This window comes from Dipodomys spectabilis, unplaced genomic scaffold (assembly GCF_019054845.1).
Source record: "Dipodomys spectabilis isolate Male_0828 unplaced genomic scaffold, ASM1905484v1 ptg000046l, whole genome shotgun sequence".
NCBI lineage: Eukaryota > Metazoa > Chordata > Mammalia > Rodentia > Heteromyidae > Dipodomys > Dipodomys spectabilis.
Window position 1 is genome coordinate 6,233,616 of NW_024870723.1, and position 15,098 is coordinate 6,248,713.

Consider the following 15,098-nt stretch of genomic DNA (forward strand, 5'->3'; position numbering starts at 1 on the left):
TATCTGAGCATGATGGTGTGTACCTTTCACCCTAAACTACAAAGGAGGCTGAGACGGGGAGGATTGCACTAGCATAGGCAGAACAATCTTCACGATTCCTCCTCAAGGCAGGGAAGCTGGATGTGCAGGCCCTGTCCTCTCAGCTATGAGGGAAACAGATTGTGATCCAGGAGTACCCCTGAGCAAGAAGCCATACTGTATCCTAAAAACAACCAACAAAAACTAGGACTGGAGGTATGGCTCAGTGGTAGAGTACCTGCCTAGCAGTGTGAGGCAACTCTTTTTTTTTTTTTTTTTTTGCTTTTCCAATCTAGATTGGATTCTCTATTTTCAATAAAACTGTATTTCCCTTTCCTTAATATGTTACCAGACATTTAAAATTAATTACTGCCTGACTTGCCAGCTAGACCTAAAGCTCTTTATCCCCAGTAACTATACTGTTCACTGTTGGGTCTCTGCCACCTAGTCCTTACTACATATTTGTTAGATATTTATTCACACAGATTATGAGTGTTACTGGTATTAATACTTGAATTTCCATAGCCATCCCCTTCTCTACCAGTGTCCTAGGTCCTTTGTGACAGAGATCTAATCTGGAACATATTCTTCCTGACTCTCCTTTCCCACTACTCTTTTGCATGTAGTAGGTGCTCAGCCAATGGTAGTTGAGGGCATGTTGAAGGATGGATAGCTGGTTATCTGAGGGGAAAATGTTTTGCTCTTCAAATGGCATCTATATGATCAGTTTCTCCTACTTCTTCTGGGAACTGTAGTCTGCTGGTGGTGTAACAAAGGACCATCATGAGACCCATTGTCAGCCATAGAGGCCATTCTTGTCTGATAAGAAAGGCATTGGATTTGGGCATGTAGAAAATATTTCTGCTGGATCATCAATAAAAACATTTTAAGAGTAGAAGACAGTCCAGAGAAGAGTGATAGTGTAATTATAATCCAAATTTGGAAGTAGGTTCTCATCTCAGAAAGCAGTTGGTGGCACTTTTTTCATTAATTGTCTCTAACCTCTCTTAGTAATAGGATGTAAATAGGGTTGCATCTTTTATGACAATACCATATAACCTTAACTCATAAGCAGGCTCTGAACTTTAGGTACAGCTCCAATACCAGAAGTAAGGAATCAAATAGGTATATTTTACTTATTCTGAAATCTCTGGAATTTACTCCCAAGAGCTACAGATGCTTGGTGTTTCAAATAAGTGATAAGAATAAGATATTATTTATTTGACTAATGGGAACCATCTGAAGGTCTTTCCATGCTAGAACACAAGGGAATCCCAGTATATTATTGTCCTATATACAAAGTAAGTTTCTTTCTGGGTTACATATTTTAGTTTGTCACTGGGAAGGTGGCTCAGTGGTAGAGTGCTTGCCTAGCATGCATGAGGCCCTGGGTTCGATTCCTCAGCACCACATAAACAGAAAAAGTCAAAAGTGGTGCTGTGGTTCAAGTGGTAGAGAGCTAGCCTTGAGCTGAAGAGCTCAGGGACAGTACCCAGGCCCAGAATTCAGGCCCATGACTGACAAAACAAAAAACATATTTTAATTTGTTCTCTCTTCTTTTGTGTCTTCCCATAATAGAATGTGAATGAAACTCAAACTTGTAAAAATTTGATTGTTATTTTGTACATCTGATTTCCTTACCTGCAATTTTACTGGATGATATTGGGATTTTTCCTTGAAAGACCCATTTTCCAATTGGCAATTCTCAATCAGCCACAATATAGAATTGCAAATTGAATTTTGATTCTGTTCTATATATTCATGTACTTGTCCAAGTATTCTTAAAGCAAATGCTGTTAACCTTTAAGACAAAATTGAGTGCACCTTTAGAATACTGAGTCCTTGCTGGATTCCACTAACAGCATGCCTATTTCACGCAGTTTATTATTCTTGTGTGATTGTTGTTTTTTGTGGGCTTTTTTTTGGTTATGAGACTTGAACTCATGGCCTGGGAAGCTGTTCCTGAGCTTTTTTGCTAAGGCTCACGCTCTACCATTTTGAGCCACAGTATTATTTTTGGTTTTCTGGTGGTTAACTGGAGATAAGTCTTGTGGACTTTTTTGCCCAGGCTGGCTTTGAACTGTGATCCTCAGATCTCAGCCTCCTGAGTAGCTAGGATTACAGGTGTGAGCCACCAGAGTCACCTAGTTTATTCTTTAAAAGAAAAAATTTTGATGATGAGACTGGTAGGGAAGGGATAGATGGGAAGAGGGGAGAAGATGGCGATCTCTAATCAAAACCACTGCATACATACATGGACATGATAAATTGACACCCCTCCCCTTGTACATCCATTTTAAGGTAATAATAAAAATATGTGGGGGAAGGGTGAGAAATGCAGTTATTATATTCTATGTACATTATGTAAACATTGGACTATATAACTTAAGGATGGGAGGGGAAATAACAGGGAGAACAATAGATCAAGGTGCATTGTCATAACCTGACTTATAAAATTGTAACCTTTTTATTTATTTATTTTTTGTTGGTTGTGGGGCTTGAACTCTGGGCTTGGGTGCTGTCCCTGTGCTCTTCAGCTCAAGGCAAGTACTCTACCGCTTGAGCTACAGCACCACTTCCGGTTTTCTAGTGGTTTCTTGGAGATAAGAATCTCACAGACTTTCCTGGCCAGGCTGCTTCGAGCCATGAGCCTCAGATCTCAGCCTCCTGAGTAGCTAAGATTACAGGCGGGGGCCACCTGTGCCCGGCTCAAATTGTAACCTTTTAAAACAGCTGCTTAATAATAACTGTTTAAAAAGAAAAATTGAAAGCATATGATTTGATAGCATGTGTCCATTTTATGAAATGACAAAGGAAAATATTTGGGAAAAAACTCTCCAAATCATTCAGTCAACGAATGGGGAGGAGCATTAAAAACCAAGAGAAATATTAGTGCTGGATCTGAAGTGGAAGTCCGCCTGGAGTGTTTGAGAAATAGGAAGAAGGCCATGGACCTACAGTTGAATATAGGAGACCAAGGAGAGAGGTAAGGAAGAGCCAGATCTTAAAGACCTCTTGAAGCCATCATAAAAATATTGTGTTTTTTAAAATTAAAATTATCTTTAAGTAGTTGTACAAAGGAGGTGCCATCTAACAAAGCAGTTTATGAGCACAATGCATCTTGGTTAGTGTCACCCCCCTTCAACATCCTCACCCCGCCTTTGGCCCTCCCCTTTCCTTACTTTTCTTAATTTTGTGTTATATGCAATGAATTATTGATGCATTGTCTCCCTCTTCCCCCCTGCATTTCTTTACTCCTCTCCCCTTAGCCTCACTGCCTTTCATGTTCCCATTCCCTAGTGCTGATTTTGTGGGGCTTTGATATAGTCTTTCAAAAAGATTATATTATTTGAGCTGTCCATAGAGTCTATTATACTTCAATTAATTCATTTCTAACCATTTGCATACCACCCATCCCGTTTAGTTACTGATTTATAGGTACATTCTATCTACCACAAATGAGGGAAGCCATGTAAGCTTGGTTTCTCTGGGTCTGGCTTACTTCATTTAATATAATTTTTCCCAAGTCTTTCCATTTCCTTATGAACAATACAGTATCATTCTTTTGTGTTTATTTTAACCCCAGATATGAGAAGCTCCTGAACATTTTAGAGTGACATTACCTAACATATATTAACTGGTCATTCCAGTGTCAGGTTGAGTGAGTATTGATCCAAGAGGATCTTTAATATACAAATATGTGAATTCAAACAGAGTTCTTGTTGGGTTTTTAAAAGATCATTACTGAATTATAATGATCATTCTGAACTTTGATTTTTGCCCTCCTTCAATGTTCAGTTGTTGTTGTTTTTTAAGCTGTCCCAGTAGATCTAGTTCATTCCTTTTCACCATCCTGCAGTGTTGCAGTTAAAGGAGTGAGTGCAATATTCCAGACAGGAAGTTGGTTTAGGACCAGAATGGTATAAATGTCATTGCTGACAAGTAGTCAAATCCAGGATGTGTTTGAAGATACAGCCAAGCTCAGATGTGGCTGAAGAAGAAAGACAGGACTGAAGAAGGACTAGGATTTCAGTCTGAACATCTGGAGGAATGGAGTTTCCATACTGTCTTTTATTCTTAATGAGTAAATCAAACTCTGTATGAAAAACACAAGGCAAAATCTCCTACTTACCAAGTGCTAGCATCTCCACCCTTCCACATGCTATAAGAATGGTCAACATTTCTGTAGGACATGATGCTCACCAACCCTAAGATGCACCAGAAAAAAAAAAAGACAGTGTTTCATTTGACTTCAGTTTCCGTTCAGCTTGTCATATCCCCTCCCCCCCATCCCTGGGGAACAGTAAACTTCCTGTCATGTGTAACGTAAGTCATCGTGTAATGAACACTGAACTTCTCAAAATAAAGGACATGAAGTTCTTGAACTGAGAATCCGTTTCATCAATCAGAATATTCTGATCTGATTCAAAGTGCTCTGAGGGTTTCCAGTGCAGGCATCTTGCCTTTCAGCCAGGCATTTTGGTAACATTCAGCCTAAATGCCACAAAAACAGTATTCAGGTATACAACAGAGACCATCTCATGGTTTTTTGTGGGGAGGGGGGGACTGAGATGCTTTTTACAATTAAACTTGTACATAGCTTGCAACACCTTGAAAATGAACTCAGTCAGAAATATTTGTTAAAAAAATCAGATGATATGAAAAAAAATCAGATGATATATTATTAGTAGTAGTGGTGGTGGTATTTGTTGTTGTTGTTTTACCTTCTTTCATTTTTTTCTTCAGGATCTGTTTTTTAGTCACTGAGTTAGGATGAAAAATGTTCCAGTGGTTTCCTGCTTCCAGGTAGTGAAACACATAGAACGTTGGGACGATGCTCATTAGCTCTGCCTCAGCACTGCCCCGGGGTAGGTGGGTTAGGATATCGATGCCATCTTGACTCAAAACTGTAGACATAACTTCCCCTATAAGGAGCCCTGAGAAAGAGAAATCAGAGCAGACATAACCACTTCCTATCGACTTCAAACACGATGAAGAGGGAAGAGCAAATGGTTTCACCCCGTTTCATCTCAGCAGTTTACCTGCTTCTTAGAAATGGGGTGAAGAAAAGGGGATCTGGTTAGAAGTAGGAATTTAAAAGTAACAAAGAAAAAGACTTTAAAAATATCATGATAGGGAGGGGAAAATGGGAGAAAATGAGGGAGGTAGTGACACTGTTCAAAAAGAAATGTACTCATTATCTGACTTATGTAACTGTAACTCAGCTGTACCTCATCTATACAATAAAAAAATTTAACATCATGATAATATGGTAGGCAGATTAGCGCATAAAGAATATGGCAAATGAGCTGCTATTGAACCTGATGGATTAGGACATTATGAATGATATCAGACAATCCTTTGGGAATCTTGGGCAAGCCACTGGAGGTGAGAGAATTTCTGGTATGGTTTTTTTTGTTTGTTTGTTTGTTTTTGGGTCCGGTCACAGGGCCTGAACTCTGGGCCTGGGCACTGTCCCTCAACTCTTCAGCTCAAGGCTAGCATTCTACCACTTTGAGCTACAGCGCCACTTCCAGCTTTTTTCTTTTTGCTTATGTGGTGCTGAGGAATCGAACCCAGGGCCTCATGCATGCAAGGCAAGTGCTCTATCACTGAGTCACCTTCCCAGCCCTCTGGTATGGTTTTGACCATGTGTATCCCTTCCAAAATCCATATGCTGAAACCTAGTCATCAAGCTGATGATAGCTTGTGGTGATTATTAAGGTTTTAGCCTCACGAATGCAATAACAAATGTCATAAAAGAGGTCGGAGGGAACTGTTGACTCTTTTTGGCATTTTGCCTTTTGTTGTGTTGAGGATGCAGCAAGAAAACATTTGGGAAGCAGGGAGAAATCCTTGCCAGATGTTTGGAGCCTTTGGATTTCCCAACCTCTAACACCATGAGAAATACATTTTTGATCTTTATAACTGATCCGCCCTCAGGTATTTTATCACAGGAGCATAAGTGGACTGACAGCTCAACAGGGCAGTGTTGTCTCAGAGATGTCTGTAGGTCATAAAGCCTTCTGTGGAATTGGACTGGCCGTGAGTCCCTTAGAAAGTTCTTTATGTCTTGAAGTAATTGTGCCTCATTTTAGAGGAGTCTTTGGGGCCGTTGGCAACCCCATTCTCCATTATGGGAGAACTGATCTTTATTTAGGTGGGGTCCACAAAAGAAGATAATTGGAAAAGTGATCACGTGTTTGAAGCTAGGGTACAGAGAGAATGTACTCTCAAGGGCAGAGTTTACATATGCAAGGAAACAGAAAAATAGAAATACAACACTCTTGAGAAGATTTGGCTTTAGTCTGAAGGACAAAGTGAAATAAGAAAGAAAAACAGGATCTGTTGCTTTACCTTTTACACTCAAAATCCTTTTGACATTTGTTTTGGGGACCATATCTACTGGGATCTTGTATGGGAACTCCTTTCTTCTGCTAATGACACCTGTAATTTAAAAAAAATCATGTTTATACAGATTTCTTAGGGGAAAATGACTACATATCATTATGTATCATATATTGCACATGACACCCAAAATTTTTAAAGACGTTGGTATAATAAAACTACTAAGATTTTAAAAGGAAGAAAAACCATCAAATACATTTATCAAGCCCTTGACATGTATGAGCTCTTTAAAATAACAGATTAAATTTAGCGGTAAGCTCCCTGTAGTAAATAGGTTATGTCAATTTTATCCATCAGGGAGAGGTAACATGCCATTTTTCCAAACAGAGAAAATTGTTCCTGGAATCAAAATCTAAAAATAACTAACATGTAATTTCTTAGACAAGGTAATTTGCACACCAGCTCCATTGGGAAGCATGAACTGAAATTCTTTCCACTTTCTGCTCCTAGTCTTAGACACACTTTTTCTATTATGTACACAATAGCCAAGTTTTAGAATACTGGATACTGGGTCAGATAATTTTTCATTATAATCACTCACTGGTGTATATCATAAAAATGATACTTGGCATTGATAGCATATCATTTGTTCTAGTAAACGTGTGTATGCGTGTGTGTGTGTGTGCATGTATAGGTACTGGGCTTGAACTCAGAGACTTGCACTCTTACTTGGCATTTTTTTTCAGGGCTAGAGCTCTATTACTTGAGCCAAACCTCCATTTCTGGCTTTTTGCTGGTTAATTGGACATAAGAGTCTCTTGAATTTTTCTGCATGGGCTGGCTTTGAACTAGGAAAGACAGAGAGACACAGAGACAGGGAGAGAATCTTTGCAAAGTTCTAACTTTGTCTAGAACTGTACTATAGCTGAGCAAAAGCAGGGAGATAGGGAAGCAATAGGCATGAGGAGAATAGGTTGGGGTTTTTTTTTGGGGGGGGGTGTCCAGTCGTGGGCCTGAACTCTGGGCCTGGGCGCTGTCCCTCAGCTCTTCAGCTCAAGACTAGCACTCTACCACTTGAGCCACAGAGCCACTTCCGGCTTTTTTTTTTTCTGCTTATGTGGTGCTGAGGAATCAAATCCAGGGCCTCATGCATGCAAGGCAAGTGCTCTACCACTGAGCCACCTTCCCAGCCCAAGGAGAATAGGTTTGCAAAGTGACTGATCAACATTGTTGTATTTTCAAATGATGCAAGTTAAATAATTATGTAATAATACCTTTTTCTTAGATGTTCTTTGGATTGATCATTCTAAAATAAAATACTACAAATCACTGCAATGTATAGAAAAATCACTAATATATCAGGAAGGCAATCAATTGTTACTATTTCAAAGTCCTGAATTTAGAATGAATATCTTTAAATGGAGTAATTATCTTTGTTTGGTGTCAACCATCCAGATAATGGCACTGTGAGTGCTACTGAGAAAGGTAATGAGGTAGGGAATAGACAATTTTTAATCTACAATTGAACATCTTGAAAAATAGATTACATGTATGTTTTAGTCTTACATCATGTTTTAATTTCAAGAGCAAAACCCACGACATATTAATAAAATTATTTTCCTACCATAAATTCCCTTTGGATCCAGAGTAACACCAGCATAACTTTCTTTTTTGATTCCTTCTGGCTAAAGACAAAAAGTACTTAGTTAAGAATATAATTATATCTCTATGACCTAGCTTCCTTGGATTGATTTTTCTCAATGAAAAAAAATCCCTTTTTTTTGAAAAGATAAATGATTACAAATGTTTCCATGCATGCATATCTATAGCAATAAGATTTTTCTATGTGACTATTGATCAGAGAAGACAGTAAAACAAAAGTAATAGTCAGGTTATTCCTCCAAGGACTCTGTATATATTAGCTTATTTAATCTCTAAATATTCCATGAGTAGCAACTATCATTACTTCCATTTGACAGTTACAGGTGTGCACACATGTAGAGGTCAGGTAACACATCCAGTGTCACATCCATAGGCAGCATGAAGCCAGGTTTTAAAGCCAATCAGCTCGTTCCAGTCTCTCTAGGACCTATGGCTCAGGAATGTGCCTTGCACCAAATAAATCAATACATGCTGTTCTTGGTGTTGCATTGTTTTGTTTTTATAGTATCTTGCCCAGGCTGGCCTCAAACTTACAACCCTTCTGCCTCTTAGCCGCTTGAGTAACTGGGATTACAGGCATTACAGGCTGCATTTAATTCAATACATGTTTAGCTGCAGTGATTTCCAAAGAGAATTCAGATAATGAATGCTTAGGAAGATCCAATCTGTCATCAACCAGTCATGTGGCTTTTGTCAAAAACATCTTTTTAAAGTATTATTTTATCTATCTATCTATCTATCTATCTATCTATCTATCTATCTATCTATCTATCTATCTATCTATCTATCTATCGATCTATTTTGTTGGTTGTGCAGCCCGAACTCTGGGCCTGGGTGCTGTCCCTCAGCTCTTCAGCTCAAGACTAGCGTCCTACCGCTTGAGCCACAGCACTACTTCGGGCTTTTTTTCTGCTTATGTGGTGCCTCATGCATGTGAGGCAAGCACTCTACCACTGAGCCAACTTCCCAGCCCTAAAGTCAGTATTATTTTAAATGGACAAAGCATAATTGTATCAGAATGAGCAGGTATATACCTGTAATCTCAGCACTTAAATAGTTGAAGCAGGAGGATCAGGAGTTTGGGAGTAGCATGGGATACATAGAAAGTCCTTGTCTCAAAAACGAAAACAAAAAAAAGAAGATCTTCTTCTTGATAACATGAAAATACTCTAAAGAGTATTTTCTTCTCTTTTTTCATTTTTGCCTGTTTACTCATATATAAAATGGAAGGTTTTCTAGAGTGTAAATTGTTTAAATGTAAGCATTGTAACTTGTGCATTGCTCTGACTCAGTCATTGGCCTAGAATTTGGCCATGTATTTCAAGATACATTGTCTGAATTTGCCTGGGGTGGGTGGGGAGATGGTCCTATTTTCAAATTTTGTGAAAATCTCAGGGTGTGGAGATTATGGGTGAAATTTTTTTCCTTCTGTGTTTTTTTTTCACTCTTCATATTTTTATAATAAACAAGTGTTATTTCTCTATATAATTTTTTTTATTTGTTTCAGTTTAATGAAATAGTCTCATCACATAGTCCAAGCTAGCTTGGAACTCACTATATAACCCAAAAGAACGATAAGATGCCAATTAACCACCAAAAAGCTGGAAACAAAGGTGTGACTAAAGAAGTAGAGCACCAGCCTTGTGTGAAAAAGCTAAGAGAGTGCTCAAGTCCTCGAGTTCAATCCCTAGTATTGTCCCTGAACTCACCCCACCTCCCCAAAAAAGGACACCAAATTTTTCTTACCACCACTCGTAATGTTTTTACTAAAGTTTCTCTTCCAAATGAAGTCTCCAGTGAAAAGTTGAGGTGGTGGAGGCCGATTTCTAGAGGAAGCAGACTAAAGGTGACCAGATGAGTGGAGGAGCCCTCTACCCTCTGGCGCACACATTTAGAGGGTTTGGTCCCCCGAGGGTCCACATCTGGGCTTCCTGATGTACAGATGCTCTCTGCAGCAGACATCCGGACACAGAACTGAAATGTCCCCAGCGAAAAATCATATCAAAACATGATATCATGGGAGTCAGACAGTTTATGAAAAAAAAGTATTTTAAGAAAGTTTACCCCGAATTATGCCTTCCTGAACACAGACCCTCCCCTGGGACTTTAACAGTGTGTAGTAACCCCTTAGGTTCGAAGGCCTGGCAGAAGCCTGCAGCTCCAGCAGAGAAGGCACCATACACAGTCCATTTCAAATCTTCTAAGTTCAGCTGTGGACAGCACCTCTCCAAATGCCTGTGACTGTCAAGCTTAGTAATGGACACAGGAACTTGAATTTCATATAATTTTCATGTGTCATAAAATCTTCCTGGGCTTTTTGATACCTTCTCAACGACTTAAAAATGTAAAAATTATCCTTAGCTTTTAAGACACACCCACAACACACACACACACACACACACACGCACACGCGCGCGCACACACACACACACACACACGACATGACAGTCACATTTGGCCTAGGGGCCCAAAACTGCTGACTTGGATCCTGTACATAAAGCACAAGATTTAAAAGCACAAGATGTAAAAGATTTCATATTGTAGAGAAGTCAGTTTCTCTAATATTCATTTACAATTTGAGAGTGACACCAGTCAAAGACTTAATCCTATTGTGTATGTGTATATGTACACATATGTATGTTGGTACTGGGGCTTGAACTCAGGTCCTGAGTGCTTCTCTTAGCTTTTTTTACTCAAGGCTGGAGATCTACCATTTGATCTATACCTCCACTTTCAGCTTTGGGGTGGTTCATTGGCGATAAGTAAGAGTCTTTTCTGCCTGGGCTGGCTTTAAACCTCAATCATCGGATATCAGCCTCCTGAGTGGCTAGGATTACAGAGCAAATGTACAGGAATAACAACAGCAAAAACAGCAGAGGGTCAATGGGGAGAAGGAATGTAACTGGGTCCATGGATGGGCTACTTTAATGGTGACACAGAGCTGTAGCTGTGGGAATAAGAAGGGGACTGGGTTAGAAGGACAGGAAGGAGACTCTGGTTGGTTGGTCCTAACTCTTCCTTTCTTCCTGCTGTGTCAGACTGCATTGCCTGTACTACATTCATCACAACCATTTGGTTTTTACTGCTGAACTGAATTGAATTTTTATTGTTTTGCATGTGATAGTAACCCCACTGACACCCTTAGAAAGCCAGAGGATGTCTCCCCTTTTCCCTCATTTGTTTAAACATAGCATGAATGCCTGCTTACCACCATCCCTGAAGTCCTGTAGTTATAAACAGTTCCTTTCAATTGAATCTGTTCCCCTCGTACAACTGAATAGGGTATATTCATTTCTAGGAAGACATCTTTGAACACCTTGGCCTTGAGAGTGTCAGCTACACAGATACCTTAGTCCAAAGGAAAAGCAAGTTAGGAACATTTTAGCGAATTTCTATCGTGCTGTTTTGGTATGGAAGTATGTCACATTGGCTTTTAAGATAAAAGAAAATCAGATCACATTTCCCTCTGGACTGTCATCCCATCCTTTGAATTTTCTGCCTATTGATTTAAAAATAGTTATTGGTATTAGCAGAGTTTGTTTGTCCCACAACTATTTAATTCTATTTGAGGCATGAAATACTTATTAGCAAATGTACAAAATAAATAGTCACAATTGGTTCTATTTCATGAACATAAAGTTTTGATCATGGAAAATAAGATTCCATGAAAAAAACAGAATAACAAATACTATTGCCACAAAGGAAAATAAGCCCAATAGGGATATATTTGTTTTTAAATCTGCTTAGGCCCTCAGTCACTGAGAAAGTAGAAAAAAATAGAGTTGGGAGTTCTTTTCTACAGCTAGATAAGAGAAAAAGGAGAAATCGATAGGTTCAAAGGTATGAGTATAGCTATGTCTTCTGCTAATACATAAATACTAAACAATAATTTATCACTTATTATCTAGGGTAAATTAAATGTACATGAACAAAGAATTACATCTTACTAATGAAATCACTCCTTAAATAAAGAAATGTAACATGCTTCCTTACCACTGTCTGAAATGCCAACACCTTGAATTTCCCAAGTAGTGAGAGAATCAGGCAGCACAAATTGCAACTGGTTTCTGGAATTTAAAATGTTGAGATGATTCAACTACCTTGAAACATTAACCCAACTTGATAGAATTTTTTGCTTTATGTTATTTTAGAAGAAAAGAAAAGAAAATGACAATATACAGTCCTATCAGATAGCAAGGGAACACTCATTAAGAAAAATACATTAAACTCTTACTTTTAAATATTACACATATAAGGGGAGCATTCAAGTGTCCAGGATACCTTTGTAACTTTGCAAAGTCAAAACATATAAACAAAAAGTGTGTTTAGGGGCTGGGAAGGTGGCTCAGTGGTAGAGCGCTTGCCTTGCATGCCTGAGACCCTGGGTTCGATTCCTCAGCACCACATAAGCAAAAAGAAAAAAGCCGGAAGTGGCGCTGTGGCTCAAGTGGTAGAGGGCTACCCTTGAGCTGAAGAGCTGAGGGACAGTGCCCAGGCCCAGAGTTCAGGCCCCACAACTGGACCCAAAAAACAAAACAAAACAAAACAAAAAAACAAAAAGTGTGTTTATTGTGATTATGTTCTAAACAGGAAAGAAAAACTAATAATTATTTTTGTAATACTGAGGATTAAACCCAGGGCCTTACACTTTATAAACAAGCACTCTACTATTTGAGCTATGCCCTTAGTCCTGTTTTTGCTTTGTTTTGGAGATACCATCTTGTGCTAACTTTCCTTGGGCCACCTCAAACTTATGATCTGCACACCTCCACCTCCTAAATTGCTGAGCTTGTAGGCACCCACCATCATACTGAACTAATGTAATGCATCCTAATACTGTTCATAAAAATTTGATACAACTAAAAATGTCTAATTATGACTAAGCTTCTATATTTCTTTTCCTCTATGCCACCAACTTTGTATCACATACAGACTTCAATCCCTGAACAGGCTAGTGGGAGACAGGCAAATAAAGTGTACATTACTCCAGTAACTGTATCAACAAGGAATCAAAAGACCTCAGAGGTTGGGCACCAGTGGTTCACACCTGTAATCCTAGCTACCAAGGAGGCTGAGATCTGAGAATCTCAGTGCAAAGCCAACCAGAGTCCGTGAGATTATCTCCAATTGACCACCAAGAAAGCTGAAGTAGAGCTGTGACTAAAGTGTACCCAGGCTCTGAATTCAAGCCCTAGGACAGGCGAGAGAGGGGGGGGGGGGCAGAGAGACAGAGATATAGAGAGACAGAGATACAGAGACAGACTGAGCCACAGACAGACAGAGAGAGACACAAAGAGTGTGAGAGAGTGAGAGATGGGGGGAAGAGGGAGGAACAGTTCAAACCCAGTATGCATGCATTTGATACATTTATTTTCATGCCTCTGCAAGCAATATCATAGCCCAATAAACTAACAGTATGATGAATTTTGTTTTCTACTTCAAGGCATTTTAATGAGAAAAGCAAACAAATATTGCTATTATCATACTATGAGATTCTTATAATATAGTTAATTGGGAGGGGTAATTAGTTCAATCACTGGTATTGACAGTACTGAAAAATTTTACCAAAAGTGCTAGAGAATGAACAATGTCAAACAAAAATGCAATTAGCCAGGCATTGGTGGTTCACACCTGTAATCCTAGCTACACAGGAGGCTGAGATCTGAGGATCCTGGTTCAAGCCAGGTGGTGGGGGAGAGGGGAGGCAACGTCCCTGGAGACGTTTATTTCCAATTAACCACTCAAAAACCAGAAGTGCATCTGTGGCTCAAAATGGTAGAGCACTAGTCGAGCAAAAATGCTCAGGGACAGTGCCTAGGCCCCAAGTTCAAGCCCTACATCTGCAAAAAAAAAAAAAAAAAAGCAAGCAAGCATCTGGCTGTATGCAGTAAAAGGAAGTGAAATGATTTTATCTTTATCTTTTATCTTTACCAACAATTCATGTTACCCTGACACCAATAACCAGAGAAAAGGCTATTAAAAATATGAAGCAAAACAGAACAAAATTTAACTAAATTTCTTAACTATGAAGAAATGAGTAGTGTCCAGACTTTTGGCCATGAGATTTACATTTTCCATATTTTCTTTCCAAAAGAGCATCAAAGAAACATGATACCTCCGGGGAACACGATGAACTTCCCATAACCAGCTTTCTGGAAAATAGCTCCGAATTTCTGGCTTCGTTACTGGTAACAGGGTCTGTATGTCTGAGAAAAAAATTATGTGCAATTGTGGAAAAAGAGAAATCTGCTTATAGATAAATTTTAAAATGAGTGTTCATTTATAACTAAAGTACTTTCTAAAAGGCCACTAAAGCATTGTTAAGTGGTTTCAAAATAGAACTATGAAGGCCTTATGATTTCTCTCTATAATATAATAGCACTGAAAAAAAGACATGAAAAACCTATAATGGTTTTCCTTTTTTTTTTTTTTAAGTTAGCCTGGTACTGGTGGCTCATGCCTGTAATACTAGCTACTCAGGAAGTTGAGCTCTGAGGATTGTGGTTCAAAGCTAGCTCAAGCAGGAAAGTCCATGAGAATCTTATTTCCAATGAACCATAGAAAACTCAAAGTGAGGCTGTGGCTCAAAGTGGTAGAGCACTAGCCTTTAGCAAACAGAACGCAGGAACAGCGACCAGGCCCCATGTTCAAGCCCTATGACTGACAAACACACACACACACAAAACTATTTTTATTATCTCAAGTAGTTGTACAAAGGAGTTGCCACTCAACAAAGCAGTTTATGAATACAGTGCATCTTGATCAATGTCACTCCTTTCAACATTCTCACCCACCCTCACTTTTCTTTTCTCCTCCCCTCCCCCTCCCCTTCCCCCTCCTCTTCCTTCCCTTCCTCCTCCTCCTTCCTCCTCTTCCTTCCTTTTCCTCCTCCTTTACCTCCTCCATCTTCCTCTTCTTCTTCCCCTTCTCCTCCTCCTCTCCCTTTCCCTCCTCCCCTTCCCCTTCCTCTCCTCCTCCTTCCCGTTCCTCCTCCCCTTCCTCTCCTCCTCTTTCCTGTTCCTCCTCCTCCTCCCTTCCCCTCTTCCTCTCCTCCCCTTCTCTTCCCCCTC

General features: G+C 39.4%; 1 protein-coding gene across 1 annotated transcript in view; it reads right to left on the bottom strand.

The window, feature by feature from the left end:
* C5 (complement C5) overlaps nucleotides 1-15,098 on the bottom strand; it is a 75,365-nt gene that overhangs the window by 31,206 nt on the left and 29,061 nt on the right. Inside the window, exons 18-26 of the mRNA XM_042678693.1 lie at nucleotides 14,144-14,234; nucleotides 12,022-12,095; nucleotides 11,237-11,376; nucleotides 9,775-10,002; nucleotides 7,991-8,051; nucleotides 6,376-6,465; nucleotides 4,743-4,955; nucleotides 4,151-4,226; nucleotides 1,660-1,819 (exon numbers count right to left, since the gene is read on the bottom strand). Coding sequence (XP_042534627.1) covers nucleotides 1,660-1,819; nucleotides 4,151-4,226; nucleotides 4,743-4,955; nucleotides 6,376-6,465; nucleotides 7,991-8,051; nucleotides 9,775-10,002; nucleotides 11,237-11,376; nucleotides 12,022-12,095; nucleotides 14,144-14,234 — 1,133 coding nt within the window. The remainder of the gene's footprint in view (nucleotides 1-1,659; nucleotides 1,820-4,150; nucleotides 4,227-4,742; nucleotides 4,956-6,375; nucleotides 6,466-7,990; nucleotides 8,052-9,774; nucleotides 10,003-11,236; nucleotides 11,377-12,021; nucleotides 12,096-14,143; nucleotides 14,235-15,098) is intronic.